We start from the raw sequence: 17,235 nt of genomic DNA, 5'->3' as shown, positions 1-17,235 counted from the left end.
GTGCGTGCGTGTGTGTGTGTGTGTGTTGGCAGGGCTGCTGCAAATTTAGACAGTTAATTTTGTTGTTATGGCTTTCTTATTCAATAGAAAGTTGACCCATCTTCCACTGGGTTTGTTGTTTAATATACAGGTCAATGTTGCGCTTTCTATTGTATTCAAAGTGTACTAATTTTTACTAATATATGGAGTTTTGTCAAAGTTGGAACCCATTATCATTGTTTTTGCTTCAATATACAAAGTTTTCTATTTAGCAACCTTGTTCAAGGACCAAATAAGTTCATAATTTCAGGTTTTCCTGTACAGCAAAATGTTGTGATGGACATGTATCCCCCTCAATAGTCGCCGTATTGGCCACATAGCCTAAGCCGAGGGACTTGAAACTTGAAATAATGGTGGCCGAGGCGCAACGGTAGCGGTTGAAAGTAGTAAAGAAGAAGATTTAAAAAAAAAAAAAAGATTGCCATTTCCAGTAAGTGCACAAAGACAGTCATTTTTAAAGAACGCACTACATTGTCAAATAATTAACGCACTCAGGATTTAAGTACAGTTTACACAGTATACTAAGGGAAGTATTCGCATTTAAACAAGCAATAGGGCCTGCTAGAATGTGTTGAATAGGATTGTGCTCCATCAGTTCTACATTACCTAAGCAGTGGTCCGTACTATGGACCTCGTACAGTGAAACCTCGATTCATGAACGCCTTTATTTGCGTCCTTTACGGTTTACTATTGTTTACATTACGCCAAATATGCCTCTCTGTGCGGATCATGTCTCATCTAGGAATGCTTCATGCATTCATTCATCAATTCATTTTGCATGCTGCTTGAAGTCATCCGAGGCAGCCATTTCTCTGACACTGCTTCCTGTACACACTGGCATGGCCATTTCAAAAAGCATTGATGGCTCGCGGCAGGGGCGTAGGAACTAGGGCGCTTTATTACAATAAAGAAAAAGATACTAAAATGACACAAGCCGATGAAGGATCCCCTCATACTGGTAGTGTTCAACAATGCCACAAATATTCCTAGACAAAAGGTAAAATGATTTTCCATTTTATGTATTGTACACACCAACAAGACTTGTGTGTGTGTTGACATTTAAGCTTAGAGTAATGTTGTGTTGTTTGGGTGTTTTGATATATATATATATATATATATATATATATATATATATATATATATATATATATATATATATATATATATATATATATATATCTCCATCCATTTTCTGCTGCTTATTCCCCTTTGGGGTCGCGGGGGGCGCAGGTGCCTATTTCAGCTACAATCAGGCGAAAGGCAGCGTACACCCTGGACAAGTCGCTACCTCATCGCAGGGCCAACACGGATAGACAGACAACATTCACACTCACATTCACACACTAGGGCCAATTTAGTGTTGCCAATCAACCTATCCCCAGGTGCATGTCTTTGGAAGTGGGAGGAAGCCGGAGTACCCAGACGGAACTTACGTAGTAACGGGGAGAACATGCACAGAAAGATCCCGAGCCCGGGATTGAACCCAGGACTACTCAGGACCTTCGTATTGTGAGGCAGATGACTAACCCCTTCTTCCACCGTGCTGCCCATATACATATATATATATATATATATATATATATTGTAGTGTTTTTAAAGTGTGCTTTTTTTTTTTTTTTTTCTACTAAATTAGGGACTTTTGTCGAGGCTAAATTGATTCTTATGGGGAACTCTGCTTAACTATAAACATTTTTCGGTTGGCAAACCATGTTGAAAAAACAATTTAAGTTCATAAATTGAGGTTCCACTGTATACGTTTTTAAAGGTTAAGTCTAGATATAGAGTGCTACGTAGCCGGTTAACTTCCAAGCATTATACGTAGTAACTAAGATAACATATGCGTTAAAGATCAGGGATACAAGATCAGAGCCAATTAGCTTGAATATGTTACGCTTGGTCCAGAGGGTTGTCAGGAAGCGCCTTGCAGGTGAGAATAAATTATTTATTCTAGTTGCAGATCAAAAATGTGCTGCGCTGTGCCCACGGCACTGAAAACAAAAGGGTAGCCAAAAGATGGCAATATCAAAATGCAGATTATAAACGTAATCAAGAGAGAACTGTTGCACGGGAGCAAACAAGACCAACAGGCCGAGTGAGGCCGGCGCGTAAACTAAATAGCCCTCTGATTAGTGCCCGGGCAACAAGTGTGCGTCCCGAACACTAACCAGAGGCAGGTGACTGTAATCTGCCGTCATGGCAACTGAGACACACAAACTAAACAGGTGCTGAGAACACAAGTGACCTGAAAACATAAACAGAATATGATCCGGGAAGCTGATCATAACAGGATAGGTTCCAGCTTACCCGTCACGCTGAACAAGGTAAGACATGGAGAATACATTGATCATTTATGTTGTCTTTGTTATGACCTGTTAGGCCAGGCCATTCTTTTTTGGGTCTGTTTCCCGTGTTTTAGGTTCACTTATTTTCTTGTGGTCTCATTTTGTTTCCACTTCCTGTTCTGGTTGTATTTTCCCTGCACTAGCTTCACACTGCTTCTTAGTGCTGTCTTCATCACCTGGGCGTGATTAGTTTTATGTTTTTCACCAACTGCTAATGATCACCTGGGTAGCATTTCAGCCAGTCTTTGTTGGTGTTGGATCATCATTGTGTTGCATGTCTTTGTTGGTAGCTCTCTTTAGCTTTCATGCACATCCCTGTTGGATTTTGTACTTTTGGGCATTAAACACTCTTAAACCTTCTTCTGTCTTCTGCCTTTTGAGGTCACGACCTCCACTAAGAAGAGCATTCCTGACAGTCTTTGTTTTATGATTAAAAAAATAAACATATTTGGGATTGGAGTACATTTGCTGCCTGGTAGAGATGCGCGGATCGGCAATTATATCATCCGCATCCGCATCACCAAAGTCGTCGTCCACCCGAACCAACATTTTATCAGGACCGTACCCGCCCGCCAACCGCCAGCTGAAATACATCAGAGGTTGTCCGCCTTTACCACTCACTGAGCTGCTAGCGGGGTGTATAAAATAGTCAGGATGTGTCATGAATACAAAGGATTATGGGTATTTGTTGTGTTGCGTTTATGTTGTGTTACTGTGAGGATGTTCTCCCAAAATGTGTTCGTCGTTCTTAATTGGTGTGGCTTCACAGCGTGGGGCATATTACTAAGAGTGTTAAAATTGTTTATATCACAACCATTAGTGTACTCTGTGTCACCCAGTATGCCTTGCAGTCGTGTGCGTGTTGCCGCTGAAGCCACACACAACATGATGCTGGACTGACAAGCAGATCGTACATGTTGTAGAAGGTGACAAAGTCAATGGCTTCATAGCACGCCCTAATACTTATTAACTGGGTGACTGCCGGCAGTCATTCAGGAGAATAATAGCGTCTCTTATTGTCTTCTTCGCTTTACGACACGGGTCTTAAATGGCACTTTGAATGGCAAAGGATAACCATGCATATCAAATATTTCCGGATGGTTCAACCACCACCCGTCCGAATCTAATTAAAATCTATTTTTTCGTCATGTCAACCACCCGACCCGCGGTTTATCCGCGGACTCCGCGGTTGAGACCGCAAAACGCGCATCTCTAGAACCTGGATATTCTCTCATGCAAAAACACAAACAAATATTCACCACACTGAGTATGTTTGCTGACCTGGTGTCTTTTTGTCTCTCAGGATGGACGACAATGGCGTCAGCGAATGAACTGGAGGTGAGGGGTTTGATCAGGACCAAGAGGTCCCCTGCTGTTGGTGACGACTCGTACACAGCAAATAACAAAACACATAGGTCTTCTCCTCTGGTTATGACTGGGCTGGTTAAGTGGTACTCACAACTCCCTGCCACTTTGGAATCAGGGGCGGGGCTTAAGAGCAGAAATTGACCTTTAAAAAAAAAAAAAGATTTTTGTATAACTTTTTTTGCTTCTTGCTTTAAAAAAAGCATATTGGATATCAAAGTCGAAGGGAAGAATTTTTTTTATACTGTCTCAAAGATCTTCCTCTATGAATATTTCATGCCTTCAGGAACACAAGTCTCTCACCATCAGCGCTCCCCTCCGAGTGGTCCGCCTCAGGCTGGAAAGCTGTCTGCTGTGTGCTCTCCAGTCGCAGCGCAGACACCAGCGACCAGTCACTTTGGTTGCTGTGATTTGACAAAGTCCATAGGCAAGGTGCTTCGAAATCACAGGAGGAAACTGCAAGACAAAAGGCACTTGAGATTCATCCTCATGGTCAAATACAGGGTGACCCCAAAAAAACCAGAAACCATAAAAACCTCTGGCAAATTTTAAGCACCCCCAAAATGTTGGTATTTTTGCATAAAAGTCATGGTCTTTCTAAAATATGCTCCATATGGTTACATGGTGCTTGAGGCAAAACTTGAATATCCATCCATCCATCCATTTCCTACCGCTTGTCCCTTTTGGGGTTGCGGGGGTGGGGGTGTCTATCCCAGCCGCATTCGAGCGGAAGGTGGGTACACCTTGGACAAGTCGCCACCTCATCACAGGGCCAACACAGATAGACAGACAGCATTCACACTCACATTCACACACTCGGGCCAATTTTGTGTTGCAAACTTCAGTAAGTCACAAAAAATTGTCAAACACATTTTTCTTTGGGATTTTACAATTACGATTTTGCACAGTCCCATACTCTTTGAGCTTCAGAACCGTGTCAAAAATCTACTTTTTGATGGAGCAAGACGACCCTGAAAATTTGCTCGCATACAGTATACAAGTGCCCTGATCTGATGTGGATATTAGTTCAATGTTAGCAAAAAAAACAAAACAAGAATTGGATGATATAATCCGTCTTGCAGCACATTGTCTTGTGATCAGCTGGACAGTTAACATTTAAATGTCCTACAATAAGCACACACGTTTGCTCTTTTCGTGTATCTTAGATACAATCTCAGATAATGACTTATGAAGTCATTATCAAACTATAGGCTACTAGGAGCTAGCAGCTACATAACTGCCAAGCATACAATAGCTCACAAGCTAAATCTGTGTAATGAGTGTCGTTAATTATCGACATTGCACACTTTTTAATATTACCAAGTGAAATCTAGTTGCAATATTGCATATTACTTGGATACAAAAATTTCAAGGCATAAGCGTAAAAAGAAAGCATTCAGTAACAAATGTGTGTCTGCATCAGTCAATTTACTGCGTAATGACCTTTTAATTCAATAAATTATTGTGACCCTACATTGCATCCGGAAAGTATTCAAAGCGCTTCACTATTTCCGTAATTTTTTATGTTACAGCCTTATTCCAAAATGGAATAAATTCATGTATGTATTAAAAATTCTGCAGTCAATACCCTATAATAACAATATAAAGACTTAAAAAAAAACACATGTACATAAGTATTCAGACTCTTTGCTCAATACTTTTGTTGATGCACCTTTGGCAGCAATTACAGCCTCAAGTCTTTTTGAATACGATGCCACAAGCTTGGCACACCTATCTTTGGCCAGTTTCGCCGCTCATCATCAGGCCAATACCATCCCTACAGTAAAGCATGGTGGTGGCAGCATCATGCTGTGGGGATGGTTTTCAACGGCAGGAACTTGGAGACAAGTAGGGATAGAGGGAAAGATGAATGCAGCAATGAAAACCAACGCTTTTCATTCAACCTGATAGAGCTTGAGAGGTGCTGCAAAGAGGAACGGTCAAAGCTGCCCAAAAATAGGTGTGCCAAGCTTGTTGTATTGTATTCAAAAATACTTAAGGCTGTAATTGCTGCCTAAAGGTGCATTAAGTATTTAACAAAGGCTATGTGAGTGATCAGCTGCCACGCAAAATTTATTTTTCTTGTGATGAAGACATGTTGGGAAAGACTATTGTTCCAATATTTCAAGCGCAATGTCGACTTGTATACCCTGAAAAATATAAGAAAAATGTACGGATTTATTCAAAGATTTGTGGGTTCTGTATTTTGAGGGGTCTTATATGTCTTAAATGTTAGGAGTTTCATTCTAAGCCGGACTAGATGTCCTGAAGATGCATCTTCAATAGAATAGAATAGAATAGAATAGAATAGAAAGTACTTTATTGATCCCTGCTGGAAATTCAGCACCACAATAGACAATAATAATAATAAATGATGTAATACATATCAAGCAAAAACTAAGCTTTTTACAACCACATCCTTTAACGATTGGTACACACCTTCATGCATGTGTGTAACACAAAAGTTGGAATTTGAGGAAAAAAACTAAAGTGTCAACATTTTTACATGGGTAGAAAAGGGACCCTATTGTTGAAGTGAAACATGAAGTCATGCATGAAGGCTGGCATGTGCTCGAGTGATTTCATTGATAAAATAACTTTATGACTAATCATTTTCATTGAAACACTCTTTAATTGCTTTGGACAAAATCAGAAATGTAGCGGACAGTCAGAGGCTCGGTTGATTAGGAGTGATCGTGTGTCAGACTCACACGCAGAAAAAAAACATGTCATGTGATGGCTGGAGAGGAAACTGCCACTTCAGCTAATTTGGCAAACAGATTCCCTGTAAGGCTCATCCCAACACAGGGTCCATTATTAAACTGTCATTTTTTAATTTGTTTTATTGCATCACAATTGAACTCCAGTTAGTACTTTGTTCACAAAAAAACCCTAAAACAAGTCAGGTTTTCTGTAACCCCTTTTTTTGCCTTCAGCAAGACACTTGTGTACAACTTTTGTCCTCTTGCTTACATAGGAGAAACCAAAAAAGTAGATAAATCAAACTTAGACTGGATAGGTTTTTCTATGAATGAAATATTTTGCAGTGCTGCTTCATTTTTAAATAGATTGGCCCCTCACAACCTGAAATTGGATAAATAATTATGCACTTTTTAAATACTTTATTACAGGACACACTATAAGTGCATGTCACAGACAACCGTAAGGTATCCCATTGGACATTCTTGTCAATTATGCAGTATTCTGTGAACGCTGTAATTAAACTTGAGCCTGTCATTTACGCAAACAGCAACAAGGGAAAAAAAGGTTTGTTTCGAAAGTCTTTCCTTCTTTGGCTCCTGCAAAACGAACCCCAATTCAGATTTTTTTAAATCAATCGTCTGACAACAGGACTGAAAATGCAGTGGTACCTCAACTTAAGAGTGCCCCAATTTAAAATAGTTTCAGCAAATGTCACCGTAAACATTGGATCCACCCAAAACATCTGGTCTTACTCGCTAGCATTAGCTTATATCTAGAGATCAATGGGATAGAAGAAAGTGCGTGTGAAGGACAGTGCTGAGAAGAAGTGGATGATATTCATTGAATTTAAAAAATGTTTTGAAACATTGACATAATTTTGCCAAGAACAAGAAAGTTTGATCATATTACGCCTTTACTGGCTCACCTGCACTGGCTTCCTGTGCACTTAAGATGTGACTTTAAGGTTTTACTACTTACGTATAAAATACTACACGGTCTAGCTCCATCCTATCTTGCCGATTGTATTGTACCATATGTCCCGGAAAGAAATCTGCATTCAAAAGACTCCGGCTTATTAGTGATTCCTAAAGCCCAAAAAAAGTCTGCGGGCTATAGAGCGTTTTCCGTTCGGGCTCCAGTACTCTGGAATGCCCTCCCGGTAACAGTTCGAGATGCTACCGCAGTAGAAGCATTTAAGTCTCACCTTAAAACTCATTTGTATACTCTAGCGTTTAAATAGACCTCCTTTTTAGACCAGTTGATCTGTCGCTTCCTTTCTTTTTATCCTCTGTCCCCCCTCCCTTGTGGAGGGGGTCCGGTCCGATGACCATGGATGAAGTACTGGCTGTCCAGAGTCAAGACCCAGGATCGACCGCTCGTCGGGACCCAGGATGGACCGCTCGCCTGTGTATCGGTTGGGGACATCTCTACGATGCTGATCCGCCTCTACTTGGGATAGTTTCCTGTGGACGGGACTCTCGCTGCTGTCTTGGATCCGCTTTGAATTGAACTCTCGCGGCTGTGTTGGAGCCACTATGGATTGAACTTTCACAGTATCATGTTAGACCCGCTCAATATCCATTGCTTTCGGTCCCCTAGAGGGGGGGGGTTGCCCACATTTGAGGTCCTCTCCAAGGTTTCTCATAGTCATCATTTTCACTGGCGTCCCACTGGGTGTGAGTTTTCCTTGCCCTTATGTGGGTTCTTCCGAGGATGTCGTAGTCTTAGTGGTTTGTACAGTCCTTTGAGAAATTTGTGATTTAGGGCTATATAAATAAACATTGATTGATTGATAATTTGCAAGCAATTTGAATGTATCATAGCTATACACCATACTGAAGCAGAATGAGTAAAGCCCGCCAAGAATGTTAAAATACTACAGTATCTAATGGTGGACATGTATCTGGAAAAGCAGCTTATTATATTACTTCATAAAACTAGTGTAGTTGTTGGTAGTACTTTTTAACGTATTGTTGTCATACAATATTTCTTATCCACAAGTTTATTTTTCAAACCATTACATGTTGAAGCAGCACTAAGTATACTTTCAGCCTTCATAAAATATTTTCATATCTTATGGGATGATCCTTCCACTTACAACTAGTTAAACCTGTGGGGTCTGCACATTGAGGAGCACACAAAAATTACAAATGTGCTGATTTGCTTTATGGCAAATTCGTTATAAAGATTGAAATTGATATGGACGCTTATGTGCCCCAGAAAATGAAAAGAAAAAGAAGAACGCCTATATGCAATTACTGCTATCATGGCCAAAGTTTCAAAACAACCAACCAAATAAAGTTTTGTCTGAGGAGACCAAAAAAGAAAAATTGAGCCTCCCCGGATAAAACGACAGTCAGGATCATCATTGCCCCGGCTTTCACTTGCTGGCGTGAGCTCAAAAATGAGGGATTTTGGCCGATGCTACCTTGGCTCTCTTTCTGCTAAACAAATAAGTACCTTTCGATGCTCAAATCAAAACGATAATGCTAATGTTGGCAATCGGAAATAAATATCCACCGGCTTGATAGTTTGCAGTTCTACAATACTTCCTTTGAAAAATAACTCTCCGGCCTGTCTTTCTTTACTTAAGACCGGCATCCGCCTTGATACATTCTTGGTAGTGGCGTCATGTTGGTAACGCAATCCAAGATAATTTCTTAATAGTGCCTATTTAACATCAGCATAGTCATTAGAGATGTAATATTTGTGCCAATAACACAGCAAACGTGTCAGAATGACACTACATGCGCCGCCAAAATCAACCAAAACTGAAAGTTTTTAAATGGGGGCTTTGTGCAAGCACCAATTATATGTGCTTGCACATTCATTTCAATAGGAGACGTGGATTTGACATACAAATGTTTTGAGTTAAAAACTCCGCCACACAACCCATTAAAGGGGAACATTATCACCAGACCTATGTAAGCGTCAATATATACCTTGATGTTGCAGAAAAAAGACCAAATATTTTTTTAACCGATTTCCGAACTCTAAATGAGTGAATTTTGGCAAATTAAACGCCTTTCTATTTATCGCTCTCGAAGCGATGACGTCAGAACGTGACGTCACCTAGGTAATAAAGCCGCCATTTTCTCAAACACATTATAAACACCGCGTCTCAGCTGTTATTTTTCTGTTTTTTCGACTATTTTCTGGAACCTTGGAGACATCATGCCTCGTCGGTGTGTTGTTGGAGGGTGTAACAACACTAACAGGGAGGGATTCAAGTTGCACCACTGGCCCAAAGATGCGAAAGTGGCAAGAAATTGGAGGAAATTTGTTCAAAATACGAGGGTGTGGTGAAAGCCGACGAAATGGTCAGTCGTTTATTCCACACACTTTACCGACAAAAGCTATGCTACTACAGAGATGGCAAGATTGTGTGGATATCCTGTGACACTCAAAGCAGACGCATTTCCAATGATAAAGTCAAAGAAATCTGCCGCCAGACCCCCATCGAATGTGCCGGAGTGTCTGCACATTTTACCGGCGGTGCTAAGGCAGACATGGCACAGAGATGTATAGATAACCTGCAGATGCATTTACAACGATAAAATCAACGAAATCACAAAGGTGAGTTTTGTTGATGTTGTTGACTTATGTGCTAATCACACATATTTGGTCGTGGCATGACTGCCAGCTAATCGATGCTAACATGCTATTTAGGCTAGCTGTATGTACATTTGAAACTATATTTTCATCCAGCGTTTCCCTCCACACACATTTAATACCAAACAAACACTTACCAATCGATGGAGTTAAGTTGATCCAGTGTAACAAGATGCGAAACTTCCGATCGTTGGTCTGCACATTTTACCGGCGATGCTAAGGCAAACATGGCCGAATAGCGTCAATAGCTATTCGCTCAATAGCTTCAGTTTCTTCTTCAATTTCGTTTTCGCTATCTGCATCCATACTGCAACCATCCGTTTCAATACATGCGTATTCTGTCTGCCTCCATACTGCAACCATCCGTTTCAATACATGCGTATTCTGTTGAATCGCTTAAGCTGCTGAAATCCGAGTCCGAATCCGAGCTAATGTCGCTATATCTTGCTGTGCTATTCGTATTGGCATCACTGGATGACGTCACAGGAAAATGGACGATGGCTTCACAGATAGCGAAAATCAGGCACTTTAAAGCTTTTTTTTAGGGATATTCCAGGATGGGTAAAATTTTGAAAAAAAATAATAAAAAAATAAAATAAGCCACTGAGAACTGATTTTTATTGGTTTTAACCCTTCTGTAATTGTGATAATGTTCCCCTTTAAGCTGGTAGGTAGCGGTATTACTGGATTAATATATTTCAATGTAGGCTTACACTCCCTCACCGCACTTGTATTTTGTTAGCAAAGATTGCCAACTCCTGAACTACTGTATAGTCGTGCGTGATCATGTGCCATTCTAATATTGACTGTCGTCTTCTAAGTTGAGGTAATGAGCAAACAGCTGACCTGAGATGTTGTCTTCCAGAAGACTGTCCAGAAGAGCGTGGCAACGGCTGACTGAAAAAGACAAACACACAGTCAGCAAAAATGCATACATGCATTGGGTTTCATGTCATGAAACATGTTTAGTGAAGTATTATCAAATTAATTGTCCAGGTGTTAAATATACACCCTACTATACAAGGTATATACATAGTCATATCCACGTTGTATGACACAGAACAAGTAATTGAAGAAAAACTGGTGACTAGTGTAATGCAGGATTGGTAACCCTATTAAAGTTCCCTGTGTGGTGCTGAAAGGGTGGATGAGCTGCATTAGGCAACACAGACAATTTACCACTTCAGTAGCATATCATGAAAGCTTTTATCTATCCTTATTCCTTGGCTTGTGTTATTATAAATGTAGTGGAGTGCTAATGTGAAGAGAATAATATTTATATACCGTTTTTTCTCTAGTGACTCAAAGCGCTTTACAAAGTGAAACCCAATATCTAATTTTTACATTCAAACCAGTGTGGGTGTCACTGGGAGCAGGTGGGTAAAGTGTCTTGCCCAAGGACACAACGGCAGTGCCTAGGATGGCGGACCGGGATCGAACCCGCAACCCTCAAGTTGCTGGCACAGCCGCTCTACCAACCGAGCTATACCGCCCATAATCGTTATCCCTCACTCATGCACACGCTAGGGCTGGGCAATATGGTAAAATAAAATTATCAACTTTTTTTGACATTATCTGAATTAATATATCACAATTTTTATTTATTTTTTTAATTAGAGTCGGATTGTCCCGTGTAGGATTATAGGGAGTAACATTGCAACCCTACTGTTTACTACTCCAGTATCTTGTAACAGACATTTATGCCATGTTTGATTTAGGTAATATATGCGAACAGCTGACAACTGTCATTTTGTTGGTGTTACAGATGTCCGATAATATCGGACTGCCGATATTATCGACCGATAAATGCTTTAAAACGTGATATCGGAAATTATCAATATCGGTTTCAAAAAGTAAAATGTATGACTTTTTAAAACGCTGCTGTACGGAGTGGTACACGGACGTAGGGAGAAGTACAGAGCGCAAATAAACCTTAAAGGCACTGCCTTTGCGTGCCGGCCCAATCACATAATATCTACGGTTTTTCACACACACAAGTGAATGCAAGACATACTTGGTCAACAGCCCTACAGGTAAAACTGAGGGTGGCCGTATAAACAACTTTAACACTGTTACAAATATGCGCCACACTGTGAAACCACACCAAACAAGAATGACAAAAACAATTTCGGGAGAACATCCGCACCGTAACACAACAGAACAAATACCCAGAACACCCTTGCAGCACTAACTCTTCCGCTACGCTTCAATATACACCCCCGCCACACCCCAGACCCCCACCCTAACCACCGCCTCCCAAAACCCCGCCCGCCTCAACCTCCTTATACTCTCTCAGGGGGAGCATGTCCCAAATTCCGAGCAGCTGTTTTGAGGCATGCTAAAAAAATAATGCACTTTGTGATTTCAATAATAAATATGGCAGTGCCATGTTGGCATTTTGTAAAAAAAAAAACTTGAGTTGATTCATTTCATGCCTTTTTCTTTAGTTTGTGGGCATACTTTTATTTTGAAGTGTCTCGTTTGGTCTGTCGACAGATGTAAGGAGACTACTTCTGGGTATGAGGAAACATTTTTTGATGCAATGTGAAGGGAGAAGGAGAGAGAATGATTGTAACAAAGACTAAAAAGTGTCACAAGGACTTTAAGCGTTTTGGCTACAAGAGCCTGAAGATCACAATTTCCTCCTAAAAGAAGCATGCAGGCCAACGAGGTATTTGTCATTTGTGTTTGTATTTTACTTCGGTAAAATGTTTGATCCACATGCTGTGCATGTTGTAATTTTTACGTTTGTAACATGCTTTATTTTATTACGGTTTTCACGGTGGATTTGAAGGGAAAGGAAGCCTTCAAATAAATCAGTTCAAGAAAGTCATTGTGTCTGTGCTATTTGGAGGGAGTTACAAAAGCAGCAACAATTGAAAACATGGAAAACATGATTAAAACAAATAATCGTTAATACTGATGAATAAAAACAGATTTATTTTAAATGTGTGTATACATTTTTTGAGCCTTTTTAAGGAAAATCTTATCGTTATACCAAAATATGCAAATTTCTCTAACGTCCATATGACCACGCCCCCACCGCCTCAGGTATCTTGCAAGTTTAGGGTAAACCCTGGGTACTGTATAACCATCCATTCATCCATCCATTTTTTTCGGCTTATCCGAGGTTGGGTGGCGGGGCAATAGCCTAAGCAGAGAAGCACAGACTTCCCTCTCCCCAGCCACTTTGTCCAGCTCCTCCCAGGGGATCCCGGGGCGTTCCCAGGTCAGCCGGGAGACATAGTCTTCCAAACGTGTCCTGGGTCTTTCCCTTGGCCTCCTGCCGGTCGGACGTGCCCTGAACACCTCCCGAGGGAGGCGTTCGGGTGGCATCCTGAGCAGATGCCCGAACCACCTCATCTGGCTCCTCTCAATGTGGAGGAGCAGCGGCTTTACTCTTAGCTCCTCCTGGATTGGCAGAGCTTCTCACCCTATCTCTAAGGAAGAGCTCCGCCACCCGGTGGAGGGAACTTATTTTGGCCACTTCTACCTGTGAGCTTGTCCTTTCGGTCATAACCCAAAGCTCATGACCGTAGGTGAGGATGGGAACGTAGATCGACCGGTAAATTGAGAGCTTTGCCTTCTGGCTCAGCTCCTTCTTCACCACAACAGATCGATACAGTGTCCGCATTACTGAAGAAGCCGCAACGATCCGCCTGTCGATCTCACAATCCACTCTTCCTTCACTCGTGAGCAAGACTCCTAGGTACTTGAACTCCTCCACTTGGGGTAAGATCTCCTCCCCAACCTGGAGATGGCACTCCACCCTTTCCCGGGCGAGAAACATGGACTCGGACTTGGAGGTGCTGATTCTCATCCCGGTCGCTTCACACTCAGCTGCGAATCGATCCAGTATAACCAAGTTTATGCAAACAACCTTCAGAGAGTGCAGAAGATTGTTGCCCTAATGCAGTGATTTTCAAACTGTGGTACGTTTACCACCAATGGTATGTGGGCTCCATCAAGTGGTATGCCAAAGAATCACTTGATTAAAGTACAGTGGTGTATTTTTCCATATTCAAACACAACGTGTTACTGTGTCCAAAAATATTAAAATTGTTCAAACTTTTGCATTGTTCTTAATTAATATTTAAGCCTACTATGCTACATTATTTTAATGTTGGTCATTATCGTGGAACTTAAAAAGCCAAGTTGTTTTATGAGGTGGTACTTGGTGAAAAAGGTTTGAGAACCACTGCCCTAACGAATCCTATTCAAATAGAAATATACTTCTGCGAGGAGGTGAAAACTCATCAATCGTGTACCCCGAATTCCACACTAAAGCAGCGAATTCCACACTAAAGCAGCTGGGATAAGGGACCTTGGATCCCTCAGGCGGTATTGCATCAATAACCGACATCAGTGTGTAAAGGATATCAACACATGGGCTCAGGAACACTTCAGAAAACCACTGTCGGAAACTACAGTTGGTCGCTACATCTGTAAGTATAAGATAAAACTCTACTATGTAAAGCAAAAGTCATTTATCAACAACACTCAGGAATGCCGCCAGCTTCGCTGGACCCAAATTCATCTAAGATAGACTGATGCAAAGTGGAAAAGTGTTCTGTGGTCTGAAATGTCAAATTGTTTTTGGAAACTGTGGACGTTGTGTTCTCCGGAACAAAGAGGAAAAGAACCATCTGGATAGTTATGGGCGCAAAGTTTAAAAGCCAGCATCTGTGATGGTATGGGTGTGTATTAGTGCCCAATGCATGGGTAACTCACACATCTGTGAAGGACCATTAATTCTGAAAGGTACATACAGGTTTTGGATCAACATATGATGCCATCCAAGCAACGTTATCATGGACGCCCCTGCTTATTTCAGCAAGACAATACCAAGCCACGTGCTAGACTGGCCTGCCCTTAGTCCAGACCTGTCTCCCATTGAAATGTGTGGCACATTATGAAGCGTAAATACGACATTGGGGACCCGGGACTGCTGAACAACTTAAGCTGGACATCAAGCAAGAATGGGAAGTAATTCCACCTGAAAAGCTTCAAAAATTGGTCTCCTTAGTTCCCAAAGGTTTACTGAGTGTTGTTAAAAGGAGAGGTGATGTAACACAGTGGTAAAAATGCCCCTGTGCCAACTTTGTTGCAATGTGTTGTTTCCATTAATATCTAAGTTAGTGATTATTTGCAAAAATAATTTACGTTTCTCAGTTCGAACATTAAATATCTTGTCTTTGCAGTCTATTAAATTAAATATAAGTTGAAAAGGATTTGCAAATCACTGTATTCTGTTTTTATTTACGATTTACACAACGTGGCAACTCCACTGATTTGAGTTTTGTACAAACATTTGACAATATCCTTCCATTTTTTACTGCTTGTCCCTCTCGGGGCTGCGGGATTGCTTGAGCTTATCACAGATGCACTGGGGCGCAAGGTGGCGTACACCCTGGACAAGTCACCCCCTCGTCACAGGGCCCATTGGGCAAGCAACATAGCAGTGCAATACAAATCACAAGCTGATATGATTTGATTTCATAGAGATGTAAAAAGAGATTTCATTGAAGTTCAAACAATCAGATAACGTGAACATGTTAAATGGCATTTTCCATGTTAATGTTAATTACACATTCTGACCGATGTGATTTTTTGCGCTTTCCGCTGTGAAATTAAGGGATTTTTTTTTTCAACATTATGACAATTATTAATGGCATCAGTGTGTGGGCTGTCCCTATGTTTATGGAAAATCTTTTTGGAGCCAGAAATCATAACAAGTTACACACCCCAAAGTAAAAATGTTGCACGGATAAACAAAAGCATGTGGACCATTTCCTTGGAAGAGGTAGCTACTGATTCACACACCAAGTTCCCCAAAATATCGTTCCTGCCAATTGAGCAGTCAACATGGGGCCACACGTGACACGCGGCTATTTAACGAGCTAACGAGCGTAACCAGCAGACGGCAAGGAAGACGACGATTATCGCTGCAGTTCACTGCAACTTAACCCTTCTGAGGGGCCTTGTTTCTGTGCCGGGACGGGCCTAAGGCGAGGTCAGAAAAGGTCCAGCATGACTAATCCGATTATCATAAAGATAGTTTCATAATAGCAGCCATAGAGCTAACAAATGGGCTGAGCTAATAAAACAGAACGCTATACGGGTTATTCACTAAACATATTAAAAACATTAATGGGCTATTATTAAAATTTGGAACCTCCTCTTAATATCCAACAAACTTCCTTTCAGTGCTATATGCACACGTCTCCTGTTTGCCTTGCCTAGTGGACTTTGTAAAAATGGTATATAAACAGATTTACCAGCAGATGTCAAAACCCCCATAAAACTTTACAAGCTACACATTTCCTTCATTATATAATTTCATCACAAACATGGTGTTTTACATTAAAAAAAACAAAAACAAAAGGTGGTTAGCCCCTAATCTCCCAAGGGGAACGGTCATGGTTGCACACTTATTTGATTCAGTTCACGTAAAAATGATGCTGCCAATTCCTGACCGCCAGTAATTTGCAACTTTCTTCTTTTCCTTTTCTCCACAGATGAACTTGTTTTATTGCACAGACATCTAAGCTTTATTTAGAGCAGGGTTGTCAAACATCGCAGTTATGGTTGCCCCCAGAGGGCCGCTTTTAACAATAAGTAATATATGAATATACATGTATAAATTTAAATATAATACATCAACAATATATTTTTTTACATAAGCTGAAAAAAAATTATTTAAAAACTGGCAGCTCAGTCACCAGAATTTTACTGTAAAAGCAGTGTTTTTTTACAGCATAAAATTTTTTTTTTATAAATGGAATGGACTGCGATGAAGTGGCGACTTGTCCAGGGTGTACGCCGCCTTTCGCCCAATTGTAGCTGAGATAGGCACCAGCACCCCCCGCGACCCCAAAGGGAATAAGCGGTAAAAAATGGATGGAAATGCTTAAAGGAAAATGGAAAAGTATGTTGGAGTTTGGGTGCTGTTGGAGGGAACAGTTATAAAGTAATCTAAAATACTGTAATTTGTGTTAAAAAGAGGGCAGATAAATATAAGAATATTATTCTTCCATCTGCTCCTTTCTGATCATGGAAATGTATAAGAAACAACCCCAAAACATTTTTTTCAATTAAAGTGTCAATTGTACGTGGCTTGTAATTATGCATTTTCATGAAAGGAATAAAAATAAATGATGATGATGATGAAGAA

At 40.8% G+C, this 17,235-nt stretch overlaps 1 protein-coding gene across 2 annotated transcripts in view; it reads right to left on the bottom strand.

Annotated features, from left to right (window-relative positions):
* Positions 1-17,235, bottom strand: part of ltk (leukocyte receptor tyrosine kinase) — a 138,850-nt gene that overhangs the window by 78,500 nt on the left and 43,115 nt on the right. For both annotated transcript variants that reach the window (XM_061895830.1, XM_061895831.1), the window contains exons 2-4: positions 10,908-10,958; positions 4,050-4,202; positions 3,663-3,891 (exon numbers count right to left, since the gene is read on the bottom strand). In XM_061895830.1, the coding sequence (XP_061751814.1) occupies positions 3,663-3,891; positions 4,050-4,202; positions 10,908-10,958 (433 nt within the window). The remainder of the gene's footprint in view (positions 1-3,662; positions 3,892-4,049; positions 4,203-10,907; positions 10,959-17,235) is intronic.

The sequence above is a fragment of the Nerophis ophidion genome, linkage group LG03, assembly GCF_033978795.1.
Source record: "Nerophis ophidion isolate RoL-2023_Sa linkage group LG03, RoL_Noph_v1.0, whole genome shotgun sequence".
In the NCBI taxonomy this organism is placed as follows: Eukaryota; Metazoa; Chordata; class Actinopteri; order Syngnathiformes; family Syngnathidae; genus Nerophis; species Nerophis ophidion.
This window is presented reverse-complemented; position numbering and strand designations above follow the sequence as displayed.